General features: G+C 43.7%; 1 protein-coding gene across 2 annotated transcripts in view; it reads right to left on the bottom strand.

Annotated features, from left to right (window-relative positions):
• ANTXR2 (ANTXR cell adhesion molecule 2) overlaps nt 1-16627 on the bottom strand; it is a 163606-nt gene that overhangs the window by 47257 nt on the left and 99722 nt on the right. For both annotated transcript variants that reach the window (XM_061583257.1, XM_061583258.1), the window contains exons 15-16: nt 11413-11583; nt 10069-10149 (exon numbers count right to left, since the gene is read on the bottom strand). In XM_061583257.1, coding sequence (XP_061439241.1) covers nt 10069-10149; nt 11413-11583 — 252 coding nt within the window. The remainder of the gene's footprint in view (nt 1-10068; nt 10150-11412; nt 11584-16627) is intronic.

Below are 16627 nucleotides of genomic sequence, written 5' to 3'. Positions count from 1 at the left end.
GCTGAGTTATTAACATTTCTCACTCCCCCTTCTACTTTTAATATCTTAATGAAACCGTACTTCATTAATACAGGTTATGAGCATGCAAAAATTAATTGTGGAAATAATAAAATCACTGAGAGTTATAGGAGTACAATAAAAGGATGGGATGAGAAGAGGTAAAATTGGATTTTTTAAAAGTGCCCACCTGAAACAAAATACTTCCCATTTGGTTCACTTACAAAGCCTTCAACAAACTCTGTCTGTGTCTTTAAACCTCCAGAGAATTATGTGGCTTCCCCTTTAAAGGTTCTGTATAAATAACTGTTGGGGTTTTTTAAAGTGATGGAAATGATTTTCGTCTTAGCATGGCTCTAAAGCAGTGGGGGGACTTTTGGCCCTAACTACAACTCCCATCATACCCAACCATTGCCCATGCTTGCTGGGGCTGATAGGAATCTACAGTCATCATTAAAAGTTTGACCAATGAATACACACATCAGTTCACTGATAGGTGGGTTGTTGTTCATTTGCATGTAACACTTTCTCTGTGTTCATACTCCTTCAGTCTCCTACAGCCAGGTTCACAGTACTCACACATACTATTGATATGTTGTACGCTCCTCATGCACACCATTCACATACCACTGATAACACATACCAACAGGCCACACCTGAACCTTACAATTAAAGTGGTATGATACCACTTTAAACAGTCATGGCTTCCCCAGGAAAAAACCTGGATTCTGTAGTTTGTGAAGGGTGCTGAGTTGTTAGGAGACCCCAATTCCCCTCACAGAGCTCCAACGCTCAAGAGCTCTTTGGGAAGAGGGATCGATTGTTAAACCCCTCTGGGAATTGCAGCTCTGCAAGGGGAATAGGGGTCTCCTAATGACTCTCAGCACCTTTAACAAACTACAGTCCCCAGAATCCTTTGTGGGAAGCCACAACTGTTTAAAGCGATATAATAGTGCTTTAAATGTATAGTGCAGATGGAGCCTCAGTTTCTTTCAGCAAAGGAGAATGATATTCAGCTTGGCCTGAAATGGATCTGTTTCTAGATGAAAATCTGTATGCCAAGACTTTACAACAGCATGTTCTGAATTACCAATGCTGATGTGCCCGATCTGGAATTCAAGATGCTAAGCTACATGCAGTTTACTATATACTAGCAACTGTGCCAGGTTATGTTACTGGAATCTATTGACAGAGAGAAATAAATATGGATATTTTATGTAAATGACTATAGCTCACAGGGGTTGTTAATATCACTGCAAATATATGTGTTCACCCCTATACATACATAATGAGAAAAGATTTTCATAGAAAAGACTATATGTGTGTTGGGTTCGGGGGGGAGGAGACAGAGTTATGAAAAAAAGTGGATCATGTTTCCCCTTAATATGGCAAGTTATAAATATGGCACATTTTAAGGAAACATTTTACTACAACTTCCACTCAGCTGTGACTATACTGCTTATGTGTAATATGCATGGTATGTGTGTGCAGGAGTACATAAGTGTACGTATCTAGCTTACTTTGAATATCTGAAATTCAGTGCATCCCCAAATCCCAAACTATATTATTATCATTATTGTTATTATAATCATCATCATCTGTACAGCATTATCCAAGTACATTTCATGTTGAATTTTAACAATCATCTAAATACGATAGTCAGTATTTACTTGGAATGTGTCCCAAAAAATTGGTTAAACATATTTATTTTCAGACATTCACGAAATTCATCTGAGATTGTCAGCACTCGCATGTGAATGTCAACATTCACCAAATTTTAACTTTCACTGTGTGTTATCTGTGTACACACATCTATGTGTATCAACAAATATCCTCATGCAATATGGGCTTGTCAATAAATCATGTATCTACATAAGCACATCTTATTTCACAAAAGAGCATCTGACACTCCTACATGGACAGTGCATTAAGGACTTCCCTAATTAATAACCCAGATTAAAACCTCTTGGCAATCAATTAAGATTAATGACAGAAGTCATTCTCCACTCTCTGTATGCAACCCACCTTCTCCTCCTTGCCCCTCCCTCCCCGGGTGCTCCCATTGCAGGCTGTGAAAACCTTGGGTCATGAAACTTTAATCCTGTTATCTGTTGCCTTCTCCATCTGAAAAGCCTACAGATTAACACAGCAGACATTATCGAATTTACAGCCAGCCGCTTGGACAGCTGCCCTATTTTCTAGTTAATGGGAAAGGAACTAATCTGGTTAAGAGCGTAGGACTAGTTCATAAATCTGGGTGCACAAGACAGTTAAAGCTGTCGCGTCTCCTCTGGAGAGGAGCAACTGAATTAAACTGTCAGCTTTCTAGATGCTGTTTCGGAAAGGGGACTGAGCCCTTCTGTAAACTGGACTAATGAAATACTCGGCATTAACATAAACCACGTCACTCCCCAACAAGTCATAATGGCTGTGTTGGAATCAGGGAGTTAGTGTTTTTATGATGGACCAGTTATATATAGATATAGAAGGTGTTTCATTCCCTGGGGGCATCATTCCGATTAAATGCAACTGTTTTGTTCCCATCTACATTGCAGCAGAGCATCCTAATGAAATGTGGAGGAGGAAGAGGAAGAGAAGGAGAAGAAGAAGAAGCTACATCAAGTACAAGCAATAGATGTGTTACAGTGCAGAAGGCCAAGGTAAGCCATGAAACAATCCCAACTCTCTAATGCTTTTCAACATAGCCAAGTCAACATTTGACAGCTGCAAGGGGTAAGGAAATGAACAATGAACCCAGGAAGAAAAGAGGGGGGAAGCCTTCATCTTCCTTGACATTATCCCACTTGCATTCTACACAACAGAATGTGCAGCACAGCACACCCCAGGTATTCATCGCAGTCAATTTGCTGCCTTGTGAAACGTTGCCCATATTCATTCTAAGAAATGATCTTGTCACCCCACTCCGCTACAAGCTTTTAGGATCAAAGAAGAGCCATTTCTTAAGAATGCCATCCATGCGCCGTGTTCAGACAGCTACTGCACCCCGAGGGAGCTGCCTGAAGACCAAGGTTAAACCTCTCTGGCAGCAGTCACTACTGGGTCTTAGGGAACGGTCTCAAGACACAGGCACAGAGTAACAATGTGGTTGTGCCTCCGAGGACACTAAGCATCCTTCCCCCCGTGTATGGTTGGTCTTCCCAAGAGGAAAACAAAATGCCCAATACACCAAATTCTGTGCACACAGTTACAAAAGACAATCGGGGGGGAAGGGCACTGTGACTTCACTAACTGAATGCAGAAACTGAGAGCCAGTGTGGTGTAAGGGTTGTTCCCACATTACACTGATCACAGGTACAAGTTGTCTGTACACATGTACAAATGTTTGTGTGAAAGAGTGGACATTTGTCCATTTGTACAGCTCACCTATTATGTACACAGACTGTACACTCCTTCCAGTAATGTGAATTACTGTACAGGGGCTCCACGTAACTCTTTGTCTAAACAGAGTCAACACTTGTTGAATGTAACACGTGAATACCCCATCTGTCATGGCAGCACCAGTGCTTGACAGTTGTCTCTGCTACAGTCCCGATGTTATAAGACACTGACAGGGAAGGACCCATCTAGTCCAGCATCCTGTTCTCACAGTGGCAAATCAGATGCCCATGGGAAGCCCACAACAGGGCCTGACAACAAGAGCACTCTCCCCTCCTGCGGCTTCCAGCAAACTGGTATTCAGAAGCATACTGACTCCCAACTGTGGAGGAAGAGCATAGCCATCATGACTAGTAGCCACTGATAGTCTTATCCTCCATGAATTTGTCAAATTCTCTTTTAATGCCAACCAAGTTAGTGGCCATCATTCCCGCCATCATTCCATAGTTTGCGCTATGTGAAGAAGTTCTTTCTTTTGCCTGTTCTGAATCTTCCAATATTTAATTTCATTGGATGTTCATGAGTTCTAGTGTTTTGGAGAGAGCGAGAAAAGCTTTTCTCTATGTATATTCTCCATGCCATGCATAATTTTTTACACTTCTTCTCTAAAGCTTATCACCTCTTCTCTGAACTTAGCGCAGAAAGACACTCACAGTTCTGCCATTTCCAGTGCATCTCCACTTCTCTCTTCTGAAAAGAGGGGCACAGGACGCTAGTCAAACCCTGCCCCTTTTTACTGTAAAGCTGGTGGAAGCAGCGTGAGTGCATTTTTTTTATAAAAAAACAGCTTCAAAGACAATTCACAACTGACTGGCAGATCAACCGTTCCCCCTCCAGGTGTGGCTAATAGAAATGCTTTGTTCTGTTGACTAGCGTGTTTATAGCCTAAAAAGCTCCTAATGCTGCAACCTTTCCTCATAGAGGAGTCACTCCATCCCCTTGATCATTCTGGTTGCCCAGATTCCTTTTCTGAATCTTTCCCAACTCTACAACATCCTTTTTAAGGTGAGGAGAACCAGAACTGCACACAGTATTCCAAATGCAGCTGCACCATTGACTTATAGAATGGCATTATGGTATCAGCAGTTTTATTTTCAATACCTTTCCTAATGATTCCTAGTATGGAATTTGCCTTTTTCACAGCTGCCACACATTGGGTTGACATCTTCAAGCTATCCAGTACGACCCAAAGGTCTCGTTCCTGGTCAGTCACTGCCAGTTCAGACCCCATGAGTGTATATGTGAAATTAGGATTTTTTTTACTCCAACATGCATAACTGAACACTTGTTTACATTGAATTGCGTGTACCATTTTACCGCCCATTCACTCAGTTTGGAGAGGTCCTTTTGGAGCTCTTTGCAACCCCTTTTTGTTTTAACAACCCTGAACCATTTAGTATCATCAGCAAACTTGGCCTCCTCACTGTTCATCCCTAACTCTGGATCGTTTCTGAACAAGTTAAAAAGCACAGGTCCCAATGCTAGTCCTTGGGGGACTCTTACTTTCTATAGCTCTCCATTGGGAGAACTGTCCATTTATTCCTACTCTCTGCTTTCTGCTTCTTAACCAATTTCTTATCCACAAGAGGACTTCTCCTCTTATTCCATGACCGCTAAGCATGCTCAGTAGTCTTTGGTGAGGTACCTTGTTGAAAGCTTTTTAAAGTCTAAGTATACTACGTCCACTGGATCACCTCTATCTATATGCTTGTTGACACACTCAAAGAATTCTAATTCTTGTTTACATTGAATTTCATTTGCCATTTCTATAGCCCATTCACTCAGTTTGGAGAGGTCCTTTTGCAGCTCTTCACAATCCCTTTTTGTTTTAACAACCCTGAACAATTTAGTGTCATCAGCAAACTTGTGCACATGCAGTGCAGTGCATACTCCACCTGCTTGTGATCATTTCATCGTGAGCAAATCAATAGCCCCCAATATATCCCCACTGGCTCTCACTGCATTCAAATTGTTTCAGCATTCAAAGCTAAGAGTTTTTATACAGGTTCTCAACTGTGTTGTTGAGCTGTCAGAGAATCTCTGAATAAAGGCCTGTTTGCAGCCCCTATCTTGGGACAGCAACCCCCTGCTTGGTTCTATTGATTCACAACATTCAGAAAGTTGAAGAGAGTTGGAAACAAGTCAATGAATGACCTTTGGCAAAATTACTTGCCTTATTCAGCCTCAGAAAAGTGCACACGTAAATAATTACAAGCCTCTTGCATGTTGTTCACTTCCATAATAAAAAAACCCAAACAGTGAAACGTAAGAAGATGCTGCCTTATCCAGAGTCAGACCAATAGTCCATCTAATTCACTACTGACTGCACTGACTGGCAGCAGCTCTCCAGTTTTTCCCAGCCTTATCTGGAGTTGCCAGGGATTGAACCTGGGAACTTCTGCATGCAAAGCAGATGCTCTGCCATTGAGCTACGGCCCCCCCCCATAAAGTGAGCCAGCAAAAAGGTGTGGAGAGTACAATCTGGGATCTCCTGTTAGTGTCGACAGGGGTTGTTATCTAGAGGCACCAACCTCAAGGTAACAATCTCAGAATCTTGACTGTGTGTTAACTAGTAAAGAAATGGGTTGAGGAACACAAGTCGATTCCTGTAACATTTTCCACCGTGTCCTCCAACTGGACCTGTCCTCCCAGAATCCCCTGCAATGGGAAGAGGCAGAAGGTAGGCTTCTCTTGATGCCTGTTTAGTAACAAAAGGTTCTTCAGACTCTGCCAATACATTTGGAATATGATCTACAACCACCAGAAAGGGACACAGGTGCTCTACCAACGGTGCCCGGTTCAATCCCTGGCAACTCCAGGGAGGGCTAGGAAAGAACCCTGTCTGGAATCCTGAAGAGCTGCTGTCAGTCAGTGTAAACAATACTGAGCTAGACAGACCCAATGGTCTGACTCGGTATAAGGCAGCTTCCTATGTTCCAGGATCCATTTCCTGTTGTGACTGTAGAACCAACTCAAACATAGCCCTGGATTCTGTCAGGAAGATCCATGAACCAAATTCTGCTACCTGCCCCCCCATCCCCCAAACTGGCACTTTAACACTGTGCAAGGAAGTAGTGAAAACACTATTTTGAGTTTGTAACAACCGTGATGTACAACATGCTAATATACTGGCAAGATCAAAAGCATCTGTAAGTTTCAACTACCTGCAAAACCCTACAAGGAAAAAAAACTAGAGGGCCCCCAAAAAGCTCCAGTAGTTTACGAGACTTTGTGCCAGTCTTGGACTTATAAATCAAAATGCATGAGTCGGCTTAGATAAGGGGCAAAGGAACCAATGCACACCTTGGAGGTTATGCCAAGTTTCTGTCTATTGCTGCCCGAAACCCCTTCAAACAAGCCGTGAAGAAGCAAAAGAGAAAAAGAACAGCCAACGCCATCTTCCGCAACCGTGCGACAAGGTGTCACTGCGACAGCGTTTCAACACTCTGGTGGCTTCCCTGGTTGTAGTGATGTGGTCTGAAGGTTAACGTAACCTCAATTAAATTCAAGAGGCACTTCTGAGAATTAATTGGCTGTTTTACAGAACAACCCCAAAAGTATTGCAGCTCTCTCTTTTTTCTCCCCACTTTCTCTCTTGACTTTAAACAAACAGCCAGGATGTGTGGTGATGCATCATTTATAAAGTGCCTTGTTAACGCACCAAAAAAATATATTAAAAAAACAACACCCACCCAAAACAGTGCTTTGAAAAACAAAACAAAACAAAAAAACAAACTCCTGCTGAGGACTCTGGCATGTTTGATGGAAGGTCTTCAAAAGAGTTCACGGCTTAATGCGGGCTGTTTATGTGGGGACTTGGATCTATACCTGCTGTCCCCTGTCAGTCCCTGGAAACTTGGTGGCAGATGTTGCCATGTTGAGTTGTCTCTGAAGTGGTTCTCTCTCCCCATCTCCCCACCACAACAGAGTCAAACTACATTAGATCTCTTCTATTTGTGCCTCAGGCATGTTTGGGAGTGCAGCCGTGTCCACCCCCCATTCTACCTTTCGTGTTTCTAGCCCCCCTTGGGCGGCAAATGTGAGACCAAACAACACTGTTCTTCCATCCATAACTACATCTGCTGACAATCCAGAAGCCTTGCTGCAGGGTGGTGTGGAGCTGGGCCTCTGCTCTGAACAGATGTCTACGACAACCTGCTAGCTCACACCTGTACAAGCCTCCCTCACCTCGCCGATTGTGGACTGAAAAATTTATGACTCTAAGGAGTTCCGTCCACAAACAAAGCTTCTCTGATCAATGACGGGCAGCCCTCAGACTGGACTCTTACTGTCTGGCACTCAGAAAGGAAAGGAAACAAAGAAGAGAGGAGAGAGACAGTCCTTTCTTTCCTGATTTTTCATGCCTCGACTTCAATTATTTCATCAAGATCTTCAATTCAAAAATGAATTCTTTGGCAAATGTGCACTAGATGACAAGTACACATTTTGTTTCACTTGCTATTTAGCGTGACAGTTGTGTGCGGTTTTGTTTACTGATTCACACGCACATGAGGCACAGAAGCAGATCTACATTGAGGAACTGATGAATAAATGAGTAAATTTTCCTTCAGGGTTTTAAAACATGTCTCTCCCCCCCACCTTGACAGAAACTGTGTTCTTACAACTCCACAAATTACACCCCAAAGACGCTAACTGTCTTTAGCACTACATTCAGCAGCCAAATTAACAGCTGTTTTCAACTGTATTTCCCTCCATCTTGTTCTCTCTCATTTTCCACAGAAATCAAACATTGGATGTTGTTTTAGAGGTAACGAAAGTCTTTTCTCTGGGTGGTCTTAAAAAATGGGTGTCTTTCCCGCCCCCCATCATGTAAGAAACTTACCAAAACCACCTCATGATGGCAATGTGGAAATCAAGTAAACAGTGGTCAGCATTTAAACTATTCAACTGGCAAGAATCTAAACCCCTACTTGGTCCAGACGTGTTCATGCACAAAAAGGGGTTATGCACAACTAAAAATAATAAATCTGCTGCCTTGTTTTAATTGATCAAAGGGTTTTTAATTGGTAAGCTAACCTATTAATGAGCTAAACACTGAAGCCTGATGCATGTGCTATTAAAGAAATGTAACAAACAAACAAATATGGTGATTTCCTCTTCAACAGTCTCTTTTGCATCTGCTCATTTGTATCATATTCTCTGTGAGTCAAATGCTAAATTCTATCAATATTTCTATTTCCCCCCAGCATTTCCAGTTTGGTTTCCCCCGGACCATCACCATTTACCAAAAAATTGCATTACTATTTGGAATCAATAAGTCTCAGATATGAACATCATGGAAATGTTGAAATGCAAACATATCCACCAGGTGTCCCTTGAACTGGTTGTTTTATAAACTCGCAGTAATTAAAGACAGTACTAATTAGGTCCAGCCCTCTGATTTATATTAACAGCATGCAAATATATGTTACTTGCTATGGTACTCCGTTTAATGGGATTTCCATGCCCCCCCCTTTATAGGCTTCCATCTGAGGAACAGACAGGCCCTTGTGGCTAAATTGAATGTCCACTTTCAGGTCTGACATAAATTTCCCTTTGCAGCCTGGATAAGCCTGATTCATGCATGCAAGAAAGACAAGCAGGGAGCTGTTTGGATTCAGCTACTCTCTGCCAAGGCTGTCCGCCAGACCTCCAAGCTTTGCCTGCTAAGCTCCTATTGGTGCTCAGGGAGTGAGGAAGAGGATGTTTCAACGTGGTTTGGGATGTAGTGCAAGGAACTACTGTTGAGGGGAAAGAGAACTATTTGCCCACCTTTCTCCAACATGCTGATAACATCACATATGCTAGGGTGCTTTAGGTGGAGAACCTCAGGCCTGGGGGGCCAAATGTGGCCCTCCAGGCCTCTCTATCTGGCCCTTGGAACTCTTTCATGCCACACCCCCTCACTCCAGGCCACGCCCCTCACTGGCCTTGCTTTGCACCCCATGTTTTGGCCAAGTTGAAATGCATCCTTGAACACTGATGATTTGAGTGTAGAGGAGAGGGTGAGTCTGTATAGAGGAAACTAACCTACTGTATAAAGTCAAACATTTACATTCATTGCTCCACCCGCTTGCCCATGACTACCCACCACTGGCATGTGCCCCTTGAAAGGTTGCCCAGAAGGGAATGCAGCCCTCACACAAAAAAGGTTCCCCACATCTGGTCTAGGTGGATGCCCAATCATGCAATTGCTTATCAGAGATGGGATTTTTCCACCTCTAAAAAAAAGAGGGGTGCCAATGGGTATTCAAATGGAGCACTCCCATCATGAAAAATGTGGTCTAACTCTGCATAATGGATCATCCAAAGACTATTCTTAGCCCAGTAAACATCAAAGCCAGGTTCATGGAGCTCTGCTGCTCATCCTTCCATGTTCCAAAGAGAGCACTCTGGCTGACAACCAGTGTGGTGCAGTGGGTACAGTGTTGGACTGGGACCTGTGAGACCAGGGTTCAAATCCCCACTCAGCCATGAAGCTTACTGGGTGACCTTGGGCCAGTCACCGCCTCTCAACTTAACCTACGTCACAGGGTTGTTGTGAGAATAAAATCAAGACAGAGAGAACCATGTTTGTATGCCACCTTGAGCTCCTTGAAGGAAAGGTTGGACAAAAATAAAATAAAAATCATGGCAAGTCAGTCTTGAGCATTTCAAGCACACACATACACACACCTCATCTCCTTGCTGCGGTCGCATCAAAGACACTCTGTCATACTGCCGCCTCAGCAAAGCCCACAGTGCATCGAGCCGACCCTGTAAAGGGGAAACCAAGAGGACTTTTGATTAGCTGGCGTACGTGACACAGCAGTTTTCAAAACCATTAGCTGTCCTTGGATATGTCTGGGGGAGCAACTTCAGCCAAATGACACCGTAGGACAATGAGCACACCTTAAATGGGATGCTATTAGGCATAAATTCTGGTTAATGGGAACACATTGAGCCAGTGATGTGTGATTAAGTAAGTGGTTCTTAACAATGTGTTAAATGAGTGGGAAATTCTAAGTTCAGGTCTTTTACTATTTTGAATTTAAGAGATTTTTTAAAAAAACTTCACAGGCACATATGAAAATCAAAGAAAGATTAAGTGTCTTTTTAGTCTTGTCTAAGGACTTTCTCAACTCTCCTTTGTTTAAATGAAGTTTTGACTAGTCAAAGCAGGTGCTGAACCACGGCTTGTTTTCTGCAAGAGGTATCTTCCAACACTTTTCTGTTACTTAAAGCTGCTGTACCTCCGCTCTTTGACTCAGCAAAATGCCATCTGCACATATCCCCTGTAAAGCCTTGATTTACAAGGCTATGTTGCCTGGCACTTTATATATTGGAGGCTTGACAAGGCTGGACCTTCTGAAATGATGGACCCTGCAGCTGCAAAGAGCAGGTGCAGCACTCTTGGCCTAACCAGACTTGGAGAAAGTGCAACTTGTGTGTCTTCTCGCTTTAGCTCCACCGTGGCCTTCAGGCCTTGCACACTCTTTCCTGGTATTTCCCTTCCAATTGATGGCATTTCAGACTCCACCATGGGGGATGGAGAACGTGTGGCTCCCCAGATGTTTGCTGGACCACAATCCCCATCATTCCTGACACAATGCGCCATGCTAGCTGGGCCTGATAGTCACTGGAGTCCTACAACATCTGGAGGGCAACAAGTTTCCTATCCCTGCCTACTGAATGCCTAGCTGGCCATATAGACCCTGATATGACCGTGCCCTATCACTTGGCTGGGGTGAGAGCAGGAGGACCAATCTGAAGAAGACCTGGTTTAAGAACAGAGGTTCTTCATACACCCAGCTGTCCCTTGCTGCATAATGAAGCAGCAGCATAGGCTTGGGCTTCCTCTACTCTCCTTGCAACCCAGTGCCACTGCACTGCCAATTTTCTCCCTGCGATCTTAAGTTAATATAAGCATACGCTTGGTTTTCTCAGGCTTTCCAACTGCTTTAAGGTCAGCACCGACGCACCCCATAATACAACTGCAAAGCAAACACTGCATTTAATGACAAAAGATGTAAGGAGCACCTTAATAGGCGTGTACCACTTTTCCTGAGCAGTCAATGAGGTAGTAGGCTTGGGTCTTGGAGGTCTAGGTTGAAATGGCTCTTCGGGCTCATCAGGGAGTTTCACCACAGCATTTTTGGCTTTCTCTAGCCGCGCACCTTCTTCGGTCGATCCTTTATCACCCCAGCGGACCTGAAGAAAGCAAGACCCGTTCTCAGAGAGGCCGTGTGTTGTCATGCATATCCAGCCCACGCACAACGCTAAGCCAAGCAATGACTTCATGCAAATGAGCAAGCAGCTGGGTTCTCAGACCGAAAATCATGGCCATGGTGCTCCTGCCCTAGTCCTGACACTGCTGCACTACCCAGGTCTAGTATTACATCCAAACACGGGTTTGTGGTTTGTCTCCCCCAGACAAACAGTGAGTAGTAAACCAAGAGCAAACCTTGGTTATGTAAGCCTGGTGTTAGACATAACACTAAGCCTACCATAGTTTGTTTGTTTGTTTATTTATTTATTAATTAAACAAACTTGTATACTGCTCCATAGCCGAAGTTTAGCTTTAGTAATGTGGCAGCAGAAGGATAAGGGAGGAGTACTGTGGAAATCTTCAGTCCAGGAATCTGCACATTTGCTAATTCATGCTAAGCCATTTTTTGGCTTAGCATTACATGCAAACTGGGTCAATAGAATTACTGAAACAACTGTATGCATTTGTCTGTGTGAAGCGTAATTCTCTACTAAACAGTAAACATACAGCATGATCTCATGCATATCTATTCATACCACTTTAAACAGTCATGGTTTCCCCCAAGCAATCCTGGAAAATGAAGTTCGTTAAGGATGCTGAGAATTGTTTGGAGACTCATATTTCCCCCAGAGACCTATACTTCCCAAAGTTCCCTGAGAAGAGGGGATTGGAACCACTCTTGGAATTGTAGCTCTGTGAGGGGAGCAGGGGTCTCCTAATAGCTACTCGGCACCCTTAACAAACTACAGTTTACAGGATTCTGCCTGGGGTGTGTGTACATGACTGTTAAAAGTGGCGTGATATTACTTTAAATGTATAGTGCTGCTGAGGCCTAAATTTCATTGAGTTCAGTAATACAATAAGCCAACATTATTATCCACATACAGCAGATCTGAGGCTGAGAGACAGTTGCTTGCCTAAACCAAGCTACCTCCTCCCATGAGTTTATGAGATTTGTAGGTCATGCTTCTAACCACAACACGGCATCAGCTGCAGAAGAATCAAATCATCCAAAATACCCACCACCCTTGTAAGAGTTCTTGGCTAGCCCACAAATGAGAATACTCATGCTATACTGTAATTTTCCCCCCAAATGATTTTAAAATATCTTGAAAAGACTTGCTTCCTTCCCCTCCTTCGTTTTGCATTTGGATGTTGAAACAAGCCTTTCTCTTTTTCAAAATCCTGATGAAGCAAAACTGTTGAAGTCAGTTCTTCCCTAATCTATGAAAAGATGCCTAGAATTGCTCCACAGATAAAAATGGAAACTCCTATTGACATCAGGGGAAGTACGTCAATCTGGCTACAATTAAGATTTAGTCAACTTAGGAACACTTTAAAAAAAAAGAAATTTTAGCTTCAAAAACCCAACTTGGCAGCAAAGCATGTATCAAATTGCATGAGTAATGACTCCAGTGAAGTCAAAGCAGTCATGATCTACAGACCCCCCTAAAGTTAACGCATAAGATATTCTTGAGCAGAAAGAAGAGCCCTGATAGAACTGTCCAAAAGTCCATCTTGCCCACCTCCACCTACCTGGTGCCCTCCAGAGGTTTTGGATCACAGCTGCCACCCAGTGGTGGCCAGTGAGGGTGTGCGGAGATGCTCTCCTGACACCAGCATCACCGCAGCTTACCTGGATGGGACTGCAGCTGGCCAGAGCAGCAGTGAGATTGGGGCTGTGTGGATGCATCGCTGGTAGTGCTGGATTAGCTCAATGGAACATAGGAAGCTGCCTTACATAGAGTCAAACCATTGGTCCATCTAGCTCAGTATTGTCTACACTGACTGACAGCAGCTCCCCAGGGTTTCAGTCCAGAGTCTCTCCCAGCCCTTCCTGGAGATGCTGGGGATTGAACCTGGGACTTTTTACATGCAAGGCAGATTCTCTACCACTGAGTTACGGTGGTCCATCCGTGTGTTTGCATAACCTTGACATCATCTAGCCCCACCCCATCCCCATCCCGGTAAGCTGCAGTGACATCAGTGTTGGGAGGGCAGCTCTGTCCCACTACACTGGCTGCTGCCATTACCATCAGCTCCAGCCAGTACAGTGAAGGCTGATTTAGTCCCTGCATCCTGATTCCAAAAGTGGTCAGTTGAATTTATTTTTATTTATTTAACAAAATGTATATATCGCTAGATTGTAACAAAACCCCTAAGCGGTTTCCTAAGTGTCTGCAAGTCCACAAGTTGGATGCAAAGACAACAGCTAATTCCCGCTGTTTATCCCCAGGAATACCTGGAATTCAGAGGTATGCTAACATTGATTTCATCTTACCACCATGGCTAATAGGCACCCACAGATCTATTTTCCATTCATTTTTCACCTAAGGTAGTGGTGAGTCATTGTTAGATGTTAATTCCATATGTTAACAATACACTGTGTGAAGAACTACTTTATTTCATCTGCCTTTAATCTACTGTCAAGTCAATTCCTTATGTACATAGTTTAAAGTTCTCAGCCCAGTTCTCTGGAATGCCCTGCCAAAAGCAATTCAGTAAGCGCCTTCTGCTTTAATTTTTAAATGCCTGCTGAAAACTTTTCAGTTCTGCCAGACTTAAGAAGATGTTGCTTTGTAGGAGTTGATCTTGTTTTTATTGCATTTTATATTGTTTATTTGTTGTAAAGTGCTTTGATGTTTTATAAAATAAAGAAATCTCTTTAATTACGTTACTTAAAATGTGGAATTACTATTATGATTAGCAGTAGTATTGTACGGTTTTGAATGTGGGATTTATTTTGTATTTTTTATATGGATTCCTTTTCGTTGGCATTTAAAAAACGCTTAAGGTTTCAATTACAATATGAAATTTACTAACTAAATTCCATTGGATGAGTTATGAAAGAGGGAATATCCTTCCACTTTTTCTTCATACCATTCGTAACCTGATAAACCTCTATCCGGTCCCCTTAGGGTTGGTTCTCAAATAGAAAACCTGAAAGGAGGATGGGCACTGTGGAATTGAACCAGCACTGGTTCAGAAACTTCCTTATCATAGAATCATAGAATAGTAGAGTTGGAAAGGGCCTCTAAGCCACTCAGTCCAACCCCCTGCTCAATGCAGGAATCCGACTTAAAGCATACCCAATAGATGACTGTCCAGCTGCCTCTTGAAGGCCTCCAATTTTGGAGAGCCCACGACCTCAATAGGTAATTGATTCCATTGTCGTACCACTCTAACAGTTAGGAAGTTTTTCCTGACGGTCAACCGAAATCTGCCTTCCTGTAACTTGAGCCCCTGCACTCTGGGATGATCGAGGCGAGTTCTTGGTCCTCCTCTGTTTGGCAACCTTTTGAAGTACTTGAAAAGTGCTATCATATTCCCCCCCTCAGTCTTCTCTTCTCAAGGCTAAACATGCCCAGTTCTTGCAGTCTCTCCTCACAGGGCTTTGTTTCCAGTCCCCTGATCATCCTCATTGCCCCTCTCTGAACCTGTTTCAGTTTGTCTGCATCCATCTTCAAGTGTGGTCTCCAGAACTGGACACAGTACTCAAGATGAGGCCTAACCAGTGCTGAATAAAGGGGAACTCTAACCTTTCCACTGTTCCAGCAGCAGCAAGGAGGAAGAATTATCTGCCACTCTATTGTCGCGTCATCTCACAGACCTTTCAGGTCCATCAGACTTCATTGTAGGCTAGTCGCAGTGGAACCTAACCATTTAGAGCTGGAAGTCTATGGCCCTCCAGATGTTGTTGGACTCCAGCTTCCATCAGCTCCATCCAAGTGGCCGATGGTCAGGGTGATGGGAGTAGTTGTCCAGCAGTATTGGGGGCGGGGGGGGGAAGTTCCCCAACCCTGTCCTAATCCCACAAGGCAGAGCAGCAAGGAGGGTGAGTGCCATTGCACCAAGGAGAGCTCATATTGAGCAATGTGTTCCAATTTATTTATTTATTTTATTTTATTTATATACCGCCCTAAGCCCGAAGGCTCTCTGGGCGGTGTACATAAAAGGTAAAAGCAGGCACAATATATAAATACAATAAATATAATAACTCAAAAAACAAAAACACACAAACAATACGAGAACCAAACAACATCCAGAATACAACATAGTAATAACATACTGTAAAAATACACTTTAAAATGCCTGGGCGTATAAAAAGGTTTTCACCTGGCGCCGAAAAGATAGCAGCGTCGGCGCCAGGCGCACCTCATTGGGAAGACCATTCCACAGTTTGGGAGCCACAACTGAAAAGGCCCTATTTCTAGTCACCATCCTCCGAGCTTCTTGATGGGATGGTACTCGGAGGAGGGCCTTGGATGTTGAGCGCAGTGTACGGGTAGTTTCATATTGGGAGAGGCGCTCCACCAGGTATTGCGGTCCCATGCCGTGTAAGGCTTTATAGGTCAAAACCAGCACTTTGAATTTAGCCCGGAAACAAATAGGAAGCCAGTGCAGATGGGCCAAAACAGGTGTTATATGAGCGGACCTTCTGGTCCGCGTCAATAATCTGGCCGCTGCATTCTGGACTAACTGTAGTTTCCGAACTATCTTCAAGGGCAGCCCAACGTAGAGCGCATTGCAGTAGTCCAATCTGGAAGTTACCAGAGCATGAACGACTGAGGCGAGGTCGTCACTGTCCAGATAGGGACGTAGCTGGGCTACCAATCGGAGATGGTAGAAAGCATTCCGTGCCACTGAGGCTACCTGAGCCTCAAGAGACAGGGAAGGGTCAAAAAGAACTCCCAAGCTACGAACCTGTTCTTTCAAGGGGAGTGTAATCCCATCCAGAACAGGGTGAACATCCACCATCTGGGCAGAGAAGGCACTCACTAACAGCGTCTCGGTCTTGTCTCGATTAAGTTTCAGTCTGTTAGCTCCCATCCAATCCATTATCGCGGCCAGGCAACGGTTTAGTACGTTAACAGCCTCACCTGAGGAAGATGCAAAGGAGAAATAGAGTTGCGTGTCATCAGCGTACTGGTGACAACGCACTCCAAAACTCCTGATGACCGCACCCAGCGGCTTCATATAGATGTT

The sequence above is a fragment of the Rhineura floridana genome, chromosome 9 (genome assembly GCF_030035675.1).
Source record: "Rhineura floridana isolate rRhiFlo1 chromosome 9, rRhiFlo1.hap2, whole genome shotgun sequence".
NCBI lineage: Eukaryota > Metazoa > Chordata > Lepidosauria > Squamata > Rhineuridae > Rhineura > Rhineura floridana.
Note: the sequence above shows the minus strand (reverse complement) of the source record. Positions and strands in the feature narration are given on the sequence as shown.